Genomic DNA, 18409 nt, shown 5'->3' with positions numbered 1-18409 from the left:
GGCAACAAAATGTTTTTATTATTTAACTTGATCACATCAGAAATTTGATTGAAGAAGAAATGGCATGATAGTTGGGAATGGAAAGTATATCCTATGACTTTTTTGTATTGCTGCTTGTTGATCTTCAGTCATTGAATTATTGTAGCATTGAGAACTTCTTAGGCTTTTGTTCACTTTCTTTCTATTTTTTTCAGGGGAGGGAAAAGACGAAAATCAGTGCAGATGTTTTTAAAAGACACATCAAAACTGCATGACATCAGTCAGAAGTAGCTAAACTCTGCCTACTATGTATATTTTTAAAAAGATCTCACAGTCAAGAAAGATATATTATTAATGTTTTAATCAATTTTGCAGAATACATTAAATCACTTATTTTGTATTTTGACAGTATTGTTCGCTACAGTCTGGCAGTTATTAGATGGCTAAACCTTTGATATAATAAATAAGATCCCGGTCCTGTGAGGGACAACAGGAAGATGGACAGCTACACCCATGCAAAGCTTGATTGGCTTCAGTAGGGTTTCATGTGGGCAGTTTTATTCTCACATTGTCAATTATATATTATAGGCACAGCGCTGATATCTGAAATAGCTTTTCACATATTCATAGGTTAGTGCATTTTAATTAAAAAACTAAAAATTTTTAAATATCTTCCTTAGTTGTAGTAGATAAGATAGTGTTCTGCTTATTGTCCAGAGCAAAAGCAAATTTCGTTCAATAACTTGGAACTGTATTTGAAAAGAAAATCTTGTTGTAGGCTAAAACTGAAATTAAATACTCAATTGCACTTCCATACATGGTGATAACTTTAACATGGAGCATTTAAGAGCATAAAGCCAATATACTTTGTCTAAATGAGAGCACAAGAGGCAGTGGGTGGAGGTTTTGTTCAGTTTTAAATGTGCTTTGAGGTTGTTTTCGTAGTTGTAACACAAGGAAAATAAATTAAGGTAACCAATATTGATAGTTTTCATTGTTTTATGTAATAAGTACTTTTTTTTAAAAAAGCATAGAAAGCATAAAACAACATAAGTATTGAGCTACAAACACAAATTAATTTTTGTTACAAATTTTATTTTTTTCTAATTAAATTTCAACTGGTTTCGATTACAATAAGCTAAATGGGGCAGAGCCCTTGTCTTTACAGCTATCAGCAAAGCTACTAACACACTGTTAGTGCTATACATGTAATAACTTCGTATTGTAATCTGTAACTTGGAACCATGAACCTCTTGGCTGGCAAAATCTTGCAGAGGAAATTGGGTCCATTATTATTGGAAACCCTGCCTTCCTGAAAAAAGGCATAATCTAAATTTGTTAGGCCGGGGATTCTCAAAGTTCATTGCACCATGACCCCCTTCTGACAACAAAAATTGTTACATGACACCAAAAGGGAGTACCAAAGCCTGAATCAAGGGCTGATCCCCGCTTCCCCAGGTGGGGGTGGGGAGCCAAAGCCCGAGTCCCACCATCCTGGGCGAGGAGGCTAAAGCAGAAGCCCAAGGACTTTAGCCCTAGCAGGGAGCCTGTAACCTGAGTTGAAACCCTCGGGCTTTGGCCCTGGACAGTGGGGCTTGAGCTTCAGCTTAGGCCTTGAGTGGTGGGGCTCAGGCTTCAGCTCCGGCCTTGGGCCCCAGCCAGGCTAAGTCAACCCTGGTGACCCCTTAAAATGGGGTCATGACCCACAGTTTGAGAAGAGCTATCTTAGGCCCATCCTCAGAAAAACATCTGCTGCTCGTGGAGATATTGCCAGTTATTGGTTTCTAATTTTTCCTTTTTTGATGAAGGGTATGACAAAATATTTCTCCTGTGTTCATAGTCTTCTCTTTTCTTTGCTGTTTTTTTTTCTAATTCTCTCTAATGTTTTTTCCCACCTGCTACCACCTGTTCTCCCCCTTTCCTTTGTTCTCCTCAGCCTGTCTCTTCCTCATAGTGCTTTTATTCTCCTCTTGCTTGTCTGTTCCACATGTTCTTCTTGGTGTTCCACTCCCCAGCTAAAGGGAGTAGCTATAGTTGAAAGTAGCAAGCCTCTCTGAATCACCCTTCCAAGCTTAGTAGTTTCCCTGCCTTACTCCACTCCATTGCTAGGATTAAAGCGGAATAAAGGAAGGGAGGAGGTGCAGAGCTGCCAGGGTAGGAGTGAAATTAGAAAGCTCTGAAGCATACTAGCACTAACAAAAGTCACAACAACTTGTTGCCTTCCAATTCAGCTGCTCTTCTCAGCTGGGATTGTGGTAGTATAGGTGAACAGACTGGGTGGTAGAGAAGTGTCCATATATTGTATTGGCCTAGTCTTTGCCTCCCTCTTCCCCCAGCTCCCCTGAATCTTCAAGTTTGATTTATATTGGTCAAGATGGCTACTACTTTCCTATGGTGTGGGAAAGTGACACATGGAATGTCACACGTGGGTTATGATACGCATCCTATAAACAATGAGAACTCTGCAATTCTTGGCTACAGTCGAGTGAGATAATGATGGCATTTCACCCTCTGTTTCCTCACTTCATTGGCTTTTCACAAATATTAACACAGGGGTCGGCAACCTGCAGCACGCGTACCAAAGGCGGCACGCAGGCTGATTTTTAGTGGCACTCTGCTGCCAGCTGGGATCCTGGCCACCGCCCTGCTCAGCCCACGGCTGGTCTGGATTACAAAACCCCAGACCAGCAGCGGGATGAGCTGCTCAGCCCGCTGCCGGTCTGGGGTTCCAGCCTCCGCCCCTTGTCAGCTGAGATCCTGGCTGCTGGCCCTGCTCAGCCCGCTGCCAGCCAGGTTGGATGGAACCCGGCTGTCAGCAGGCTGAGCAGGGCCGGCGGTCAGGACCCCAGACTGGCAACAGACTGGGCGGCTCAGCCCATTGCTGGTCTGAGGTTCCGTCTGCCACCCGCACTGCTGGTCTGGCATGCGAAACCTTTTACTGGCACGTGAAACCTTAAATTAATGAAGACTTGGCACACCACTTCTCAAAGGTGCCTTCCCGTGTATTAACACATACTTTTATCTATTGGGGCAGCACTCTCTGGAACTTTACACTATTTCCATATCAATCTAAAATTGGAAGCTGTAACTTTTAAGTGGCTTGAGAGCTATAGACTCTTCATGTCAGGATTGTACCCAAATGTATTTGTGTGGCCTTGAGGTAAGGAATTACCTGAGCCTGTACAATGAGCACTTTTCACATGCATGAAAGTGGAGTGAAGTCACCCCACTTATCGCAATGAGTATAGTGAGGAGAAGTCTCCAATAAAACATAGATGAAGATGAATCTGACAGATGCTTTCTTGTTGCCTGCACCCCGCATTTGAAAAGCCAGGACTTATCTCCTGCTTCTATAAGATTGTTTAGAAATATTTTTTAGGATATATTGCAGAATGCGCTCTGGATTCATGAGAATTGGTTCAGTTGCACCTGGCATAAAAACATTGATGGAGATATTGCATTCATTATATTTCCATCTTATGCGAATGGTACCAAAAGTAGTGGTAGGGCAACACAAGTTCTAAAATAAAATCAAGTTGTTCCATCTTCTGAGTAGACAGACTTGTCCAATTCTTTGTAATTCCAGGAACTACAGAAAGGCTGGACTGAGACATTGACAGATTTATGGTCAGAGTCTTGATCTGTACTAAACTCCTATGAAATTTTTGCTTCCCCACTGTCCTAGCAGTAGCAAAATAGGATGTAAGGTTAACAATAAACCATACATACACAATGTTACCATTTCATCAAGCACCCTAACACTGGATCAAAACTAAGATAATTATACTGTATTGAGTACTCAGTGCTGGTACAGCAGGACTCAACAAACTCAGCTGGTAGAGCCCTGCAAATTCGTGGATATCCACTTTTATATCCACAGACCATGTTTCCAGGTCAGATGGGGATACAAATTTTATATCTGTGCAGGGCTTTATCAATGGGACATTCAAGATTATAGATTTCCATCTGTAAAGTCTGTAGGTGAGAGATCATTGCACTCTTGATTTAGTTTATGTGGAAATACTGTAGCAATATAGGTGCTGTGAAATGATGTCTGGGAAAGTCAGGTAATATCCAACCTGGAACATGATATTAATAGAGAGAGGTCTCACAAAAAGGGCATACAATTATATCAATGAATTAACACTTGTATAGGAGTTCAGAGGGTTCCATTTGCAGTGATTGTTGGTCACAACTTGGCAGAGCTATTCCATATGATGAACATTACTTTTTCCTCTTCCTCTGCCTCAGTGTAATAAATTGAGAGGTGCATCGTAGAGTCTAAAACTATTCAATCTTAAATCTTCCAGTTCTTCCCCCCCCCAACTCCCACCCTCTACAAGTATGTACATTACACTAACTTATGCTCTCAGAAGCTCCCCTTAGACTTACTTCAGATGCATCTCTATTACTAGTTTTTAACTTGTATCCTATTTTACATATTGCCTCCTGTCCCTTCAGTAAAGTGAAGTCTGATTTGGTGGCAATGCATGTGCTGAGGGGCTGGAAGAGGAGTGTAGCAAGCAAGGCAATGAACAAGAGGTGCAAGAATGGTTATATTAAAGTAGGTGGCTATCTACTTTAACTCCTAACTTCTTCCAGTTCTTTGGTTTGTAAATTACATTGCCACTTTCAATACATCTTGAATACATCAGTTTAAGTAGGTCTAACTTGACACCTACTTACATTCCCTCTTAATTTGACCTGTGGGTTATGCGCTTGCAAAATCAGAAGTAACACTAAAGCCCTGGTTTGTATTAATTAACAGCAAAACTAAGGGTTATGTGGAAAACTTATCTTAATCTTTTATGCTTGGGTGGAATTGTTGGGTTATGTTTTACATTTTTGTGTGCTGGAATACTTGGGGATTCTAGTTCATGCCAAAGGTGGATTCTGGCCACAGTCTTACTCTGAACTACTACTGTTTCACTGCATGTGTTAGGTGGTAAATGTAGACTATAAAAAAAACCTTTTTTTGTCTTATTCGGATTAATATCAGCCTCTTGTGGCTATTTTTATAATGTCTAGTCCAAAGATGTATGTAATACACCTGTTTTTAATCATCCAAACTACAAAGTTGAAATTCTTGAAACGGCCTTTAGAGGGCAGTAGAGAATTACAAATGGTTTTTAGCAGAATGTGTTTCCCATCTACAGAGCCAAAGAACTTTTTGTTTTATTTGGATTGTTTGCACAATATAGTCTAGTTTTCTTGTCTAATTTTACAGAAGATGGTACTTGTTAGTCTGATTTTAGTTCATTGCTGCTTTGGCATAGTGTTGTGTTCTGCTTTCTCTGATTTTTTGCATGTGTGTGAAATATAAAATAATACTCAATCCAGAGAAGATGAAAGTGATGTTTGTTTGAGAGAGACAGCTGGCAGGGATCCATATTTGCCCCTCTCTGGCTGGTTGGTTTTGGGTTTGCTTTTCATTTGTGGGGCAGGTGAACAATCTAGAAGTCTGGTTGGACTTCTAGCTGTTAAAAGAGCACATATCAGCTGTGGCCAGAACAGCTTTATTTCATCTCTTTACAGCCAGGAAGCTGCCATTTTTTTCAGATATGAATGGACTAGTCACACTTTTGTCACTTCTAGAATAAACCACTGTACTGTGCTCTGTGTGGCTAGATCTTGAATCTGTTCAGAAGTTTAAAGCTGATTTTGAATTTGTCAGTGCTCTTTTTATAGTGTACATCTTTCTGGGAGCACACGATAGCAGTGTTGTTTGGATCCATACTGGCTACCTACTAAGTATTGGATAAATTTTTTTTTTACTGATTTTGGTCTAGCCCTAAATAGACTGGTACCTATGTGTCCGATCACCTCTCTCCCCATGGTTTGCAGTTACTGTTGTGAGCAGTGGAGGTATTTCAGTTGGAGCTCCACTCATATAAGAGTGAGGGAGACATCTGGTGGGGGGTTCTCCTTGAGGGCCATTCCATTTTCCAATTTGCTTCTCCCCCTCCTGCCTCCCATCTGATCCAAGGCCCATGTGTGTATTCTGTCTTTGAGACACTGGGAGATCACAAAGAGAGGATATATATAGTAGCAGTTCGGTTATGGATGTATTGATTATTGGACAAAATGAGATTACTGAAAGAGTCTGGGTGTTTTAATTGTTTTAAAATATATGAAGGATTGCCTAGAACAAGGGATAGGTGCTTCTTTGTATGTAATAAAAGTTGGGTGTAAACAAAGCTGTATAATAATACTATGAGAGAGAAGCATGTATGCTACAGTGTAAAGCTTTTTGTCAGTATGCTGGCTACATGCTTGTTACTGGCAAAGGTATAAGGGACTTATACATGCCAGTGAAGACTTTCTGTCAGTCATAGAAAAGCCAAATACAAATAGAGAATTTTTAGAAAAAAATTAACTTTATTTTTAGGTTTTTTTCAACCCCCCCCCCCCACACACACACCTGCACCATACACCTGAAAAGGCAGGCTATATTATTATCATGTATCCAACTGTACAAGATTTAGAAAGGGGAATTGGCTTATAACTAAGTATAGAAATCTCTGCAATGTATGTAATGTAGCTTTCCCATACAAAGTGTTGAAATGGTAAGGTCCCCATACCTTTGTACCCATGTGGAACTTGAACTGCCCAGATATTTGTTGGAAAAGTAATATGGCAAATACAAAATCTCCAGAAAGTTCTTGGAATGCGTTGGGGACAACTTCTTGTTTCAGGAAGTTAAGGAAGTAACCACAGGGCAGCCATGTTAGACTTGATTCTGACTAACAGGGAGGAATTGGTTGCAAATATGAAGGTGGAAGCAATTTAGGTTAAAGTGATCATGAAATGATAGATTTTATGATTCTAAGACAAGGAAAGAGTGAGAGCTCCAGTATAAGAACAATAGAATTCAAAAAGGAGACTTTAACAAACTCAGAGAGCTGGTAGGTAAGGTCTTTTAGGAAGAAAATCTAAGGTATAAAGGAGTTCAGGAGAGCTGGCGATTTCTCAGCTCTCCTGAGAAAGGCACAATAGCAAACTAGCCTGATGTGAAGGAAAGATAGGAAGAAAGAAGCCAATATGGCTCCATCAGGAGTTCTTTAATGACCTGAAAATCAAAAAGAAATCCTACAAAAGTAGAAACATGTCAACTTGCTAAGCATGAATACCAAAGAATAACAGAAGCATGTAGGGACAGAATCAGAAAGGCTAAGGCAAAAAATGAATTACACCTAACAAAAGATATCCAAGGCAATAAGAAAAGGCTTTATAAATACATTGGGAGCAAGAGAGGGATGAAATTTGTAGGCCATCCCTGCTTGGTGGGGAAGGAGAGCTAATAACAGATGACATCAAAAGGGCTGAGGTATTCAATGCATATTTTGCTTTAGTGTTTACTTAAAAAGGTAAATGTTGACCATATACTTAACACAATTAATATTAACAGCAAGGAGGAAGGAACACAAGTGAAATAGAGAAGAGAACAGGTTAAAGAATATTTGGATAGGTTAGATGTAGTCAAGTTGGCAGGGTCTGATGAAATTCACATTAGAGTATGTAAGGAACTAGCTGAAGCAATCTTGGAACCATTAGTGATTATCTTTGAGAACTCATGGGGGAACTGAAGAAGGTAAATATAGTAACTATCTTTAAAATGGAGAGCAAAGACGACCTTGAAAATTATAGACCAATCAGCCTGACTTGGACACCCAGCAAGATTTGGAACAAATTATTAACCAATCAGTTTGTAAGCACCTAAAGAATAATAGGATAATAAGTAATAGCCAATATGGATTTGTCAAGAACAAATTATTCCAGACCAACCTAATTTTCTTCTTTGACAGGGTTACTGGATTAGTGGAGAGGGAGGAGGAAAGCTGTTGACTTGAGAGATCTTGATTTTTAGTAAGGCTTGCTAGTTTCATACGGAAACTAGGGAAATATGGTCAGATGAAGTTACTGTAGAGTGGATGTGTAGTTGATTGAAAGACCATACTTAGAGTAGTTATCAGTGATTTGCTGTCAAACTGGCAGGATGTATCTAGTGGGGTGACTCAAGGGTCTGTCCTGGGTCCAGTCCTTTTCTCCAACGCTTTTAGCAATAATTTGGATAATGGACTGGAGAGTATGCTTATAGAGTTTGCAGATGACTCCAAGCTGGAAGGGGGGTTCTGGCATTTGGAGGACAAGTTAGATTTAAAAATAACTTCAACAAATAGAAGAATTAGGCTTAAATCAATAAATACAGTAGAAGGGAAAAATCAAATGCGCAAATACAAAAATGTGAAACGATTCAGCAGTAGTACTGCTGAAACGGATCTGGGAGTTATAATGGATGACAAATTATATATGAGCCAACAACCATGTATTGCAGTTGTGAAAAAGACTAGTAATTCTGGGGCATATTAAAAGGAGAGTCGTATGTAAGACAGAGGAGGTAATTGTCCCACTCTACTCAGCACTGGCGTGACCTCAGCTGAAGTACTGTGTCCAGTTTTGGGTGCCATGTTTTAGGAAAGATGTGGATAAATTGGAGAGTCCAGAGGAAAGCAACAAAAATGATAGGTCAGGTTTTCTAAGCCTTTTTATGTTGAAAGGCTAAACAACTGGGTATGTCTAGTTTTGAAAGAAAACAATTGAGTGGGGACCTACTAATCTTCAAATGTGTTAAGGGCTGTTATAAAGAGAATGGTGATCAGTTATTCATCTCCGCTGAAGAAATAGAAGGCTTAATCTGCAGCAGGGGAGATTTAGGTTAGTAGGTAAACATTTCTAATTATGAGGACAGTTAAGTACTCAAGGGAGGTTATGGAATCCATATCATTGGAGGTTTCTGGGAACAGGTGGGACAAATATTTGTCGGGGATTGTCTGGGCATACTTGTTCCTTCCTCAGCATAGGGAGCTGAACAACATGACTTCTCAAAGTCACTTCAACCCTACGTTTCTTTGATTCTGTCTACCAACTCTAGAAGCATATGTTGTATCTCACTAGAGAGCTGGAACCTCCTCTTTAAATTAATGATTTCTAGGCTCCATCATGAGGACTAGCTGTTACTGGTACAAGACTGAATATTAATGGTCCTGGGCCTTGTGCCAAGGTGACTTTTCAGGAAGATTCCATGTTTGGAGTGAAAGGCAGGAGAATAGTAAAAGTCTTTTTTTTCCTCAGGTTTTTTTTGTTTTGTTTTTTGTTTTGATGTTGACTGTTTGAAGGAACTCAGTTTTGGAGCAAGTCCTGTTTGGAGGAAATTGTTTCACTAGTTTTTGAAGCAAGGAGGTAGCGGCTGGAGTTCCCTTTCACTCCCCTGAGCCTGCTCTGGATACAAACCTTCCCCCATGAAGGTCAGGGACAGACTGCCTGCTGCTATTCTGGGCAGTCTTTATATGTGGCCCAGCTGAGCCCTGATTATATCTCCAATCACAGCCCTGATTGACTCTCAGTAAGCCCGTTCCTGATTGGCTGCCGGCCTGTGCAGCCTCTCTGGCCTCCTCTAGCCCCCTCTCACATGGGGGTGGGTCAGGCGCCTCACCACACTCTTTTATATATTAGGATTTTCTAAAAGACATCTTTTCTTAATCTATGGGTTACAATGTATAGGATGTTCCTACTCGGATGATGCTATTTTTTTCCTGTTAGGTCTTCAGTAACTTTGATCACTTAGAGTGCTGTGAAACACATTGGCTTAATCTAAATCAATAATTACATTGAGTCTGTCAAGTCCTTTTCCTTTGGCCTTCCCAGGATGCCCTTTCTTTCTTGTCTCTCTTGTGTTGCAAGTCCCTCAGGATAAGAACCACCTTCCTTTTGTCTTGTACCGTGCTGGTGTTTAGTGATCTGTTTAACAATTCTCAGAAGATTTTGGAAAAGACCCAGAAGGCCCTAAAGGAATGAAACCGTGGCTTAAAAATGTGTGCATATGGCTGGTAGCAAAATATACTGGAGTTTTAGTCAAACCTCTGCCATTGGCTGCCCTTTATGTATTTCTAGAATAGTATCACTTTTGGTATCTAAGTGCTACACTCAGCAATTTAGAGTCACACAACACTGTCCATAAATGGCATCTCAATGTGTTCTTCTGTTTGTCTCTACCTGATTTGCCAAAGCTTTCTTTACCATGTCTTTTGATTTTTGGGATTATTTTACTTTTGTAAGTGTAAGTAATTCCTTGTCTTCACATATGGCAGGTAGAATGTGACAGGTGGGTTTTGTAACATACTCTCTAAAACATGACAGAGTCCTGTGGCACCTTATAGACTAACAGACGTATTGGTGCATAAGCTTTCACCCATGACTCTTTATCGCTTTTTACAGATCCAGACTAACACGGCTACCCCTCTGATACTCTCTAAAATAATTTTTGGTACGGTTTTAACTTGCTTGATAGGTTGTTCCATAGTTAGGTACCCTTGACTGAGAGTGCCTTATTTTCAGTTCTCTCAAACTTTGGTCTTGGCTTTGTTAGATGCATTGTTCCAGAAGAGTGCAGCTGTCTTGGGAGGGTAATGGATGGAGAGTCGTTCTTTAATGTAGCCCAGTCCTGACCCATTGTGGCCCTTAAAGATTAAGAGGGTAAAACCTTAAACTGACACCAGAAGCAAACTGAAAGCCAGTGGAGAGTGCAGTATATATTTTCCCAACAATTTGCCCTGGCGTGGAGATGTGCTGTTGTGTTGTCCATCTTCAGCTTTAGACACAATGTATTATAATCCAGTCTGGGAGATTCACAGTGCATCAACTTCTATGGCCAGATCATCATCCAAGAGAAAGAAGTGTGTTTCCTTAAAAAGCTGCAGAGGGAAGATATAGTATTAAGAATTTGCCCTAACATAGTGAGCTACTAATACTTAGCTATGCCTTTCAGCATCTATTCCCTATGATATGGGTAAATATATCGGTATCCTCAATTTACAGATGGAGACCCTCATGGTTGGAGAAGGTAAATGACATGTCCATTGTCATACACAGTCTGTGCTGGAACTCCGATACTGTCTTCCAGCATAATGCCTATTCCCATAGGTCAGAGTGCTGCCCACACTGACTCTAACTTGGAGCATAGAGGTCACAGAAGTACTGTTGGACTCCAGGTCTGCAGGAGAAACTTCAAACAATAACAGGTCTAATCAATAAACTTTAAGCCCATAGAACATAAGTAGACACTCGGACACCTGGCCGCAGCACTCGTCCATCCCACTCTCTCCATTTCCTTCTCTATGAAATGGCACTTCACAGTCACTTACCTACCCAAGTTACCTCTTGCTTAGTGAAAAGCTGATGCTCTATTTTGTCATTCTCATTTTTTGGTTTGAGGGAGCAAGAATGCAGATAACACATAAACAGCCTTTTAAAAATGTATTACAAAGAAAAAAGTTAAAATTGACGGGAAAACTAGAAAAATCTTAAGTAGTTCTTAAATTTTCTTTTTACTGGGAAGAAGCCCACTGTTTTCTGTCAAATCCTTTACCCTGGAAGCCTTTCTTACCCTCCCAGTCTTTGTGATAAGTTTCTTGTAGATAAAAATTGGATTATTCTCCTTAATGTTTAAAATTCAACCCAAATTAATCCTGCTCTTAATCTCAGAAATTTACACAGACATAGGAGGAATAGATATAAAAATGAACACAACACGGGAATAGCAAAATGAGGAAAATAGGAGTCTGTCTGTTTATTGGCAGGCTTTGAACTTACCTAATGTGGGGTTCATGGCTTTGCAGCTGACTTCAACATTCACACCTTTGGTCCTTTGGCTGAAATAGTTATCATCTTCATCAATTCATAGACAATCTGCCCAAGTAGCATTAGGAGGAGTTGAAATCCATAATGGCAGAGGGTCAACTGACTGCCTCTACCTCGGACTTGCGGGTCATGGAGATTGTAAGCAAGTTTCAATCCCTTCCCAGGGTTCACCCCAGCCTCATTCCTTTTCAGGGACCTGTGTCTCATAAGAGACTGTTAGAACAAGATGCAGACTCCCTTCAGTTGTACTGGGATCAGTGGCAAACATGCCCTTAGTGTTCTGAACTTTCTGATTCCAAGGAACAAAGGGGGCTGGCTCTGCATCCTGGACCTTAAACATATCAACACCGTCTGCTGTTTCAAATTCAGGTTAGTAACTCTCGTCTCCATAATCCATTTTTTAGATCTGTAGGACTGATTCATGGACTCAGCCTGCAAGATACTTACTTGCATATATCAATCCACCCAGCTCACAGAAAGTACCTCAGATTCCTAGTAGGAACATCCCACTACTAGTTCAGGATTGGATCTTGCCCTTTGGTCTTTCTATGGCACCGAGGGTTTTCATCAAGTGTCTGGCAGGTAATGGTCTGGCAGTTCATCCAAGGAGACAAGAAATCCAGGTCTACGTGCACCTTGACAACTGGTTGTTTTAAGGAAGATGACCACAACAAGTGACCAGCTTGTTTTCATGTAATTGTAAAGCTTTACTTTGCTAGGTCTCAAAGTCAATAGACAGGAATCCACATTGACTCTGACTTGGAGCATACAGTTCACAGGAGCACTATTGCATTCCAGATCTGCAGTTTTCTCTCTCAGAAAACCGAAAGGATTCCACTTCAGGCTTTCTCATCTCAGTACTACCCCTCCTTATTACAACAGCATAATCCAGATAGCCCAGAAGAAAAGTCCCAAACATGTAGTCCATTTAAGGTCATTCATTTTCAGTTTTTACTGGAAAAAATCCCGGGTTTTACAAAAGTCATTTTTTTTACTGATTTTTTTTCTCCTGAATTTTACACCACTGAAATACTGATGTTTTAAGAAAATCTAATGCATTACATTAAGTAAATGTGTTTTGTTAATAATTTAGTCTAAGTATAAATGCAAGGCTGTGTTAAAGTAAGGCAATATAATGGAAGACACACATTCATGTATACTGTTAATATACAGTTCACGAAGTAAACCATAGCCTTATACTGCTTTTATTTTCAATACTCTTATTTTTCATTGTTGCTTTTTTCCTGCCCTTGCATCCCCCGGATTTAACCCTAACATTTACCCAGAAAAAGTTGAAGTTTAAACAAAATAAAAACTGAAAATGAAGGGCCTTATTCATTTTTCACCCTAATGCAAGCAGTCATTTAAACTCAAGACATCTCATCCCTTGATTCTCTACATACCACATGCCAGTACCTTCAACCGTGTCTGGACTCTCAGTCCTCTCCTGTCTTTGTACCAGGACTGCAACACCACTCTTTCCATTGGGAACCTCCACAGCCTCTCTCCTGGGAGCATCTTTGCCATGCCATGCCTAGTATCTTCCTCCACACCTAGGCTCTTTGTCTGTCCTCTTCCATTGGTCTTCCAGGACAGCCATTCCAGTTAGAATGCAACACCGCTCTTCCCACCAGGAAGACCCACAGGCTCCTTACTGGGAGAGCATCCCTCACTCCCCCTGACCCTTTCATGGTTCATCTTGGTCCAGCTCTCTGGCCCTGGAGCTGATAGCAAGTAAACTCCTCCTCTGCTCCCCTGCCTTCAGCATTCTTTTGCCCTTGACTCCAACTCTCTGGCTTAGAGCCAACAGGCAACTCTGCTGCTGCTTCTCCCTTCAGCTTTCCAGATTGGGGATGCCACCCAGCAAACTCTTCTAGCTGCTCTCTTAGCCTTCTGTCTTCCACCAGCAAACACTTTCTGCTTCCTCCTGGACCTTCTCTAGTCCCCCTTGTCTCCGATAGCTCTCACCTGCCCTTCCTGAATGAGCCAGTCTGCTCTGACTCAGTGGAACTCTGTCTCACTAAGTGTCTCTGTTATCCTTTGTAGCTGCTTAGGTGCTGCCTTGTCCTCTTAATTGGCCAAACGAGAGCACCTGCTCTGGCACAAAGGAGCTGGATGTATTTCATTTTTTGGGGCCAGCTACTCTATGACAGCATTCCTGCCTCTTCTTTAGGAATCCCCAGAACAAGTGCTGACAGACAATTCCACAGCTGAACATCATGTCAACAGGCAAGGGGGAGCATGATCATCCCCACTCTGTCATGAAGCTGTATGTCTATGGAATTGGTGCATTCTGAACCAAATCACGCTGGAGACTCTGCACCTTCCTGGCCTTCAAGTCAACAACCATAAGTGGTCTCTCAAAACTTTTGCAAAAACGGGATTCCCAAAAGTAGACCAGTTGGCAACAGACCAGAACACGCAGTAGCAGACATTTTGTTCCAGTGGGGCTTCAAGTCCAGGCTCCGTGACAGACTCCTTCCTTATCCCTTGGACACCAGAATTGGTATATGCCTCCTTACCAATCCCCATGATACTAGGTGTCTTCAGGAAACTGAGACTAGATGCAAGATCCACAGTTATTGTAGTGTAACTAGCTGTTCTTTCTTAGTGATGGTCTACACAGATTCCATTCTTTGTGACTACCAGGCACGTTGTCTGATTGCTTTGAAGTGGGTAATAGGGTCCTACCTAAACAATTGACTGCCAGACAGCCCTACCAGAACTGGCATCCAACATGGAAGCCTCTGCTGAGAAATAGTGTTGCGTAAGTGTGTGGATCAAGTTCCACATAGCTGCTCTACAAAGTTCAGCTATGACTGTTCCACACACAGCCCTATTAATACTATATTATGATCCCAAGAATGAGGGGCTGCTGTACTGGGAGAAAAACCATGCATGAGGCCTTTGAGGAGTCTTGCCATTGCAGAGTGCGAAAACAGTGTGACCCTAGTGAGGGGTGGGTGTAACAGTGCTAGATCCGGGTATAGGATCAAACTGTCGTTCTGGGAGACTGTGTCGGGCAGGAATGGGTAGTAAGGTGATCAGATGCTGTATTGAGAGGTTCACCAGATCCATATACCAGTACTGCATGACTCATGCTGAGAGTATTGTAATCATGCTTCTCTGAGATGTGTTGTCCAGGTGGATTGTATAATCTGCCCTCCTTTCCCTGCTACTGTGGAGTTCTACTCCTGTGGGATTTTGTATTGGTGAAAGAAATGAGGCATGCAGGTACAGCTCCAATAGGCAGTGTTGGCCAAAAGAATCTGATCTCACACTTGTGACAACACATCTTGAAGAACCACCATTACTGTGGGGTAAGTAACCATTCTTTCCTTCCTGTCTGGGAGGTTGGATTCTTCCTTAATATGCAACACATCTATTTGGGCTGGAGGCTGGCAACAAGATTTTCCCCAGAGTTACCACGCTTATCAGCCTACAAATTATATAAACAAACAAACTGAATATACCTGTTTGTCTTGTCTCTTTATGCTCCCACATACTTTGGTCACGGGGGGTTGGGGGTTGGGAAGCAAATTGATACAATTTGTATTAAAAAACAAAGTAGCAGAAGCAGCCATTTCATATAAAACTAGTTAATCAATTCTGGCTCCATGTCCTTGTTTGAGCACATTGTTGCTTTTATAGCTTTATTTAGTCACCATCCATAAAATAGATGAGATGTAACAGTCAGTGTTTAATCAAACACTTTTAGTGTTTTTAACTGGACAGTAAAATCAAGCTATCTTTTTTTTTTTTTTTTTCCCCTCGTTGCCATTTAAAGAAAAAAATAGTGTCACGTTTGTTCCCTCTGAGGCTTTTCTGGTGACTATTCATTTAAGAGATTTTGTTTTTTATTTGACTCTTCACATGCATTAATGTAATGTAATGTGCTGGGAGTAGCTTATGTACAAAGAAGTTAAGAGTGAAGAGCCAGAGGTGGTACTCATCGGTAGACCTTCAAATTTTGTGATGGTTTTATAAGCTCACAAAGTGGTGGTGTTGTTTTTTGTTGCCCACCCACTGCAGTCTGAACTTGTCCTTAACCCATTTCAAAGTTTCATATTTTTCTTGGGTGGCAAGACCACCTTGCGGTTAATGAAATGTCATTTCTTTAATCTATCACATTACTTATATAATCCCATTAGTGTAGTAGCTGAGCATCTCAGTCTTTTATGTATTTTATTCTCACATCTACCTGGCATGGTAGAGAGGTGCTATTATCCCTGTTTTTACAGATGGACAACTGAGGCAATGGGACACTTAGTGATTTGGTCATGCAGGAAGTTTGTGGTGGAGCAGAGAGGTGAACCCATGACTCCTTAGTTCCAGGCTAGTGCACTAAACACTGGACCATCCTTCTCTTTTGCCTCAAAATATGTGAGAGAGCGCAAATATTTCATGCACAGTATGCAGAAGAATTTAAAAACAAACAAACAAAAAAAACCACCATAAGGAGAGTAAGTGTTTGTTTGAGACATTGAGATGTAAGATTTTCATATTTAAATATTGCATGCAGTTACAATGCATTTCTTTCTGTCTTTTGGATTTGAGAAGCAAAAGGCTTTTACATACTGCAAAGCCATAAAACACTATATGATTAGACATCTGGTTCCTTGTTTGTCTTGCATTGCATAGAAATTCATTAGAGAAAGATCCTTACCCAAGTATTGCTAATTAGTATTAAAGCTAGTGATGAAGACTGTCTTGCTATAGCATACTTAGTATGTTGGATAAAACAATATTAATACACCGGCTTGTGTGTGTCTGTTCTTTGTTTTAACATATAAACTCTGGATTTTTTTACAGAGCTTTCTGGGGTGCTGCATCAGTGCCACGTTCTGGCATCAGAAATGGTCCATTTCATTCATCAAATGCAGTATTACATTACATTTGAGGTACACTTTATCCATCTAATTTATTACTGTTAAAAAGGGAGAATATCACATTTAATAACGAAGGTGACTTATGGTAACTATATAATCTATCAAATATAAAACAGCTCAGCCCTGGATCCTTGTTTTCTAGGTACTTGAATGTTCATGGGATGAGCTCTGGAACAAGGTCCAACAAGCACAGGACTTAGATCACATCATCGCTGCTCATGAAGTTTTCTTGGACACAATCACCTCTCGCTGTTTGTTGGATAGCGACTCCAGAGTAAGCCTTTTTCTTTGTATAAAATCATAGCTATGTTATGTCAGCTCATGCTTAAATGATGATAAAAATATTTTTTTGTATATGTTACAGTAGCACCTAGAGTTCTCCCCCTGGGATCAGAGCCTTATTGGACTAGGTGCTGTACACAATCCATACACTGAATCCTCTTCTCCAGCGACCCCTTTCTTTAAGTGACTTCCTCTGCTCACATGGCTTCCACCAACTCTAGGCTGATGGCTCAAATCTACCACCCTACCCCTAATTTGTCTGCCTCTGTCCAGTCCTGTATCTCAGCCTGTCTAACATCTCCAGGATGTCTTGCCATCAACTTAAACTTTGCAGGGCCAAAACTGAACTCTTTGTGGCCCCCGCCAACTCTGCCTTTCTGTGTCACCGATCACAGGATTGAGTGACAAGAATGAAGATAGTGTCCATGGAGTATCCTTTAACTCCCACTCCAGCATCATTCTGACCATGTCTGACACACACAGCTTTGAGGCCCTCCAGTACCATCTCCCCTACACTAAATACAAGCTTCTGATTAGACCTTGTTTGGAAAAAAGGGAAGAAATTGTAAATTAAGTCCATAAATATTTACATGCTCTGTATCTTACCACATTTCTCCACATGCTGGTTCCCATCTCTGTTGCATATTTGTCCACTTCTCTCACAAGAATCTTCACACCTTCCTCTGTGCCTCCTTTTTATGTGTGGAATACCCTCTGCAGACTAGAATGTGAAAGCACTACCCTCTCCTCTTTCAGATACCTTCTTACGACTTGTTCTTCCATGATGCTTATGGGAATCTGCCGAGAGATAACTACTAGATAGATAGCTAGTACAGACTTTAGATGTTTCTTATCTTTTTGATCTATGTAAATCCCTGTTCTCGTTACCATTGCCCTCATTTCCTCTCATATTCATTTCAATGGTGTAATCCACCCACTTTTTGCATCTTGCCTTGATTATATTGTAAGCACTTTGGGGTGGGTACCATATTGTTTTGTATAACACATCGCACTGGGAGCCTTCAAGCACTGCTGTAATACAAATAATTATTTCCTTGATGGGCCAATTAGTCATAAAAGCTGCTTTTGAATTGGAAAAGGGCAATAGCAGAGCAAAGCGCTTTATGTTAAAAAATCAGTTATTTTACACAGCTAGTAGGAGCTGTACAGCTAGTAAGAATTTTAAAAGAATCCTTTAGAAGAACCAAGAGGAACTGCAAAATGTTCTCGCTTTCCTTCTTTCCAGACTTTCTGTAGCGGTAACATAATTATTTTGGACCTGGGGTGGACTGTTGACCACCTGTTTTACTCCACTCCTTCCCTTAATGTTCTTAACCATTGTGATAATCTTCAGATAGAAAAGTGGGTCACTTGACTTGCATTTGGGGTGCATATGCAGGCACAGTGCTTGAGATGACACATGTTGCTATTGCAATATGGACTAGCCCTTTTTGGTTCCAGTAAGAAGTGTATTAATGTTTCTCCTGAATCTGGGTTTTCTGCATAGTTGTGGTCTAGGTTACCAATTTGCTTCCAGCTACATAATTCTTTAGAATCTCAAC

The 18409-nt window shown here is 40.8% G+C and overlaps 1 protein-coding gene across 3 annotated transcripts in view; it reads left to right on the top strand.

Moving 5' to 3' along the window:
* Nucleotides 1-18409, top strand: part of TUBGCP3 (tubulin gamma complex associated protein 3) — a 112606-nt gene that overhangs the window by 87843 nt on the left and 6354 nt on the right. For 2 of the 3 annotated variants that reach the window (XM_030568809.1, XM_030568801.1), the window contains 2 exons: nt 16489-16577; nt 16708-16839. In XM_030568809.1, the coding sequence (XP_030424669.1) occupies nt 16489-16577; nt 16708-16839 (221 nt within the window). Of the gene's footprint in view, nt 1-10854; nt 10880-16488; nt 16578-16707; nt 16840-18409 lie in introns of those variants that run through there. The other variant, XM_030568816.1, reaches the window with a different exon arrangement.

This window comes from Gopherus evgoodei, chromosome 1, assembly GCF_007399415.2.
Source record: "Gopherus evgoodei ecotype Sinaloan lineage chromosome 1, rGopEvg1_v1.p, whole genome shotgun sequence".
NCBI classification, from domain to species: domain Eukaryota; kingdom Metazoa; phylum Chordata; order Testudines; family Testudinidae; genus Gopherus; species Gopherus evgoodei.
The sequence above is the reverse complement of the archived record's forward strand: the minus strand, read 5'-3'. Positions and strand labels throughout refer to the sequence as shown.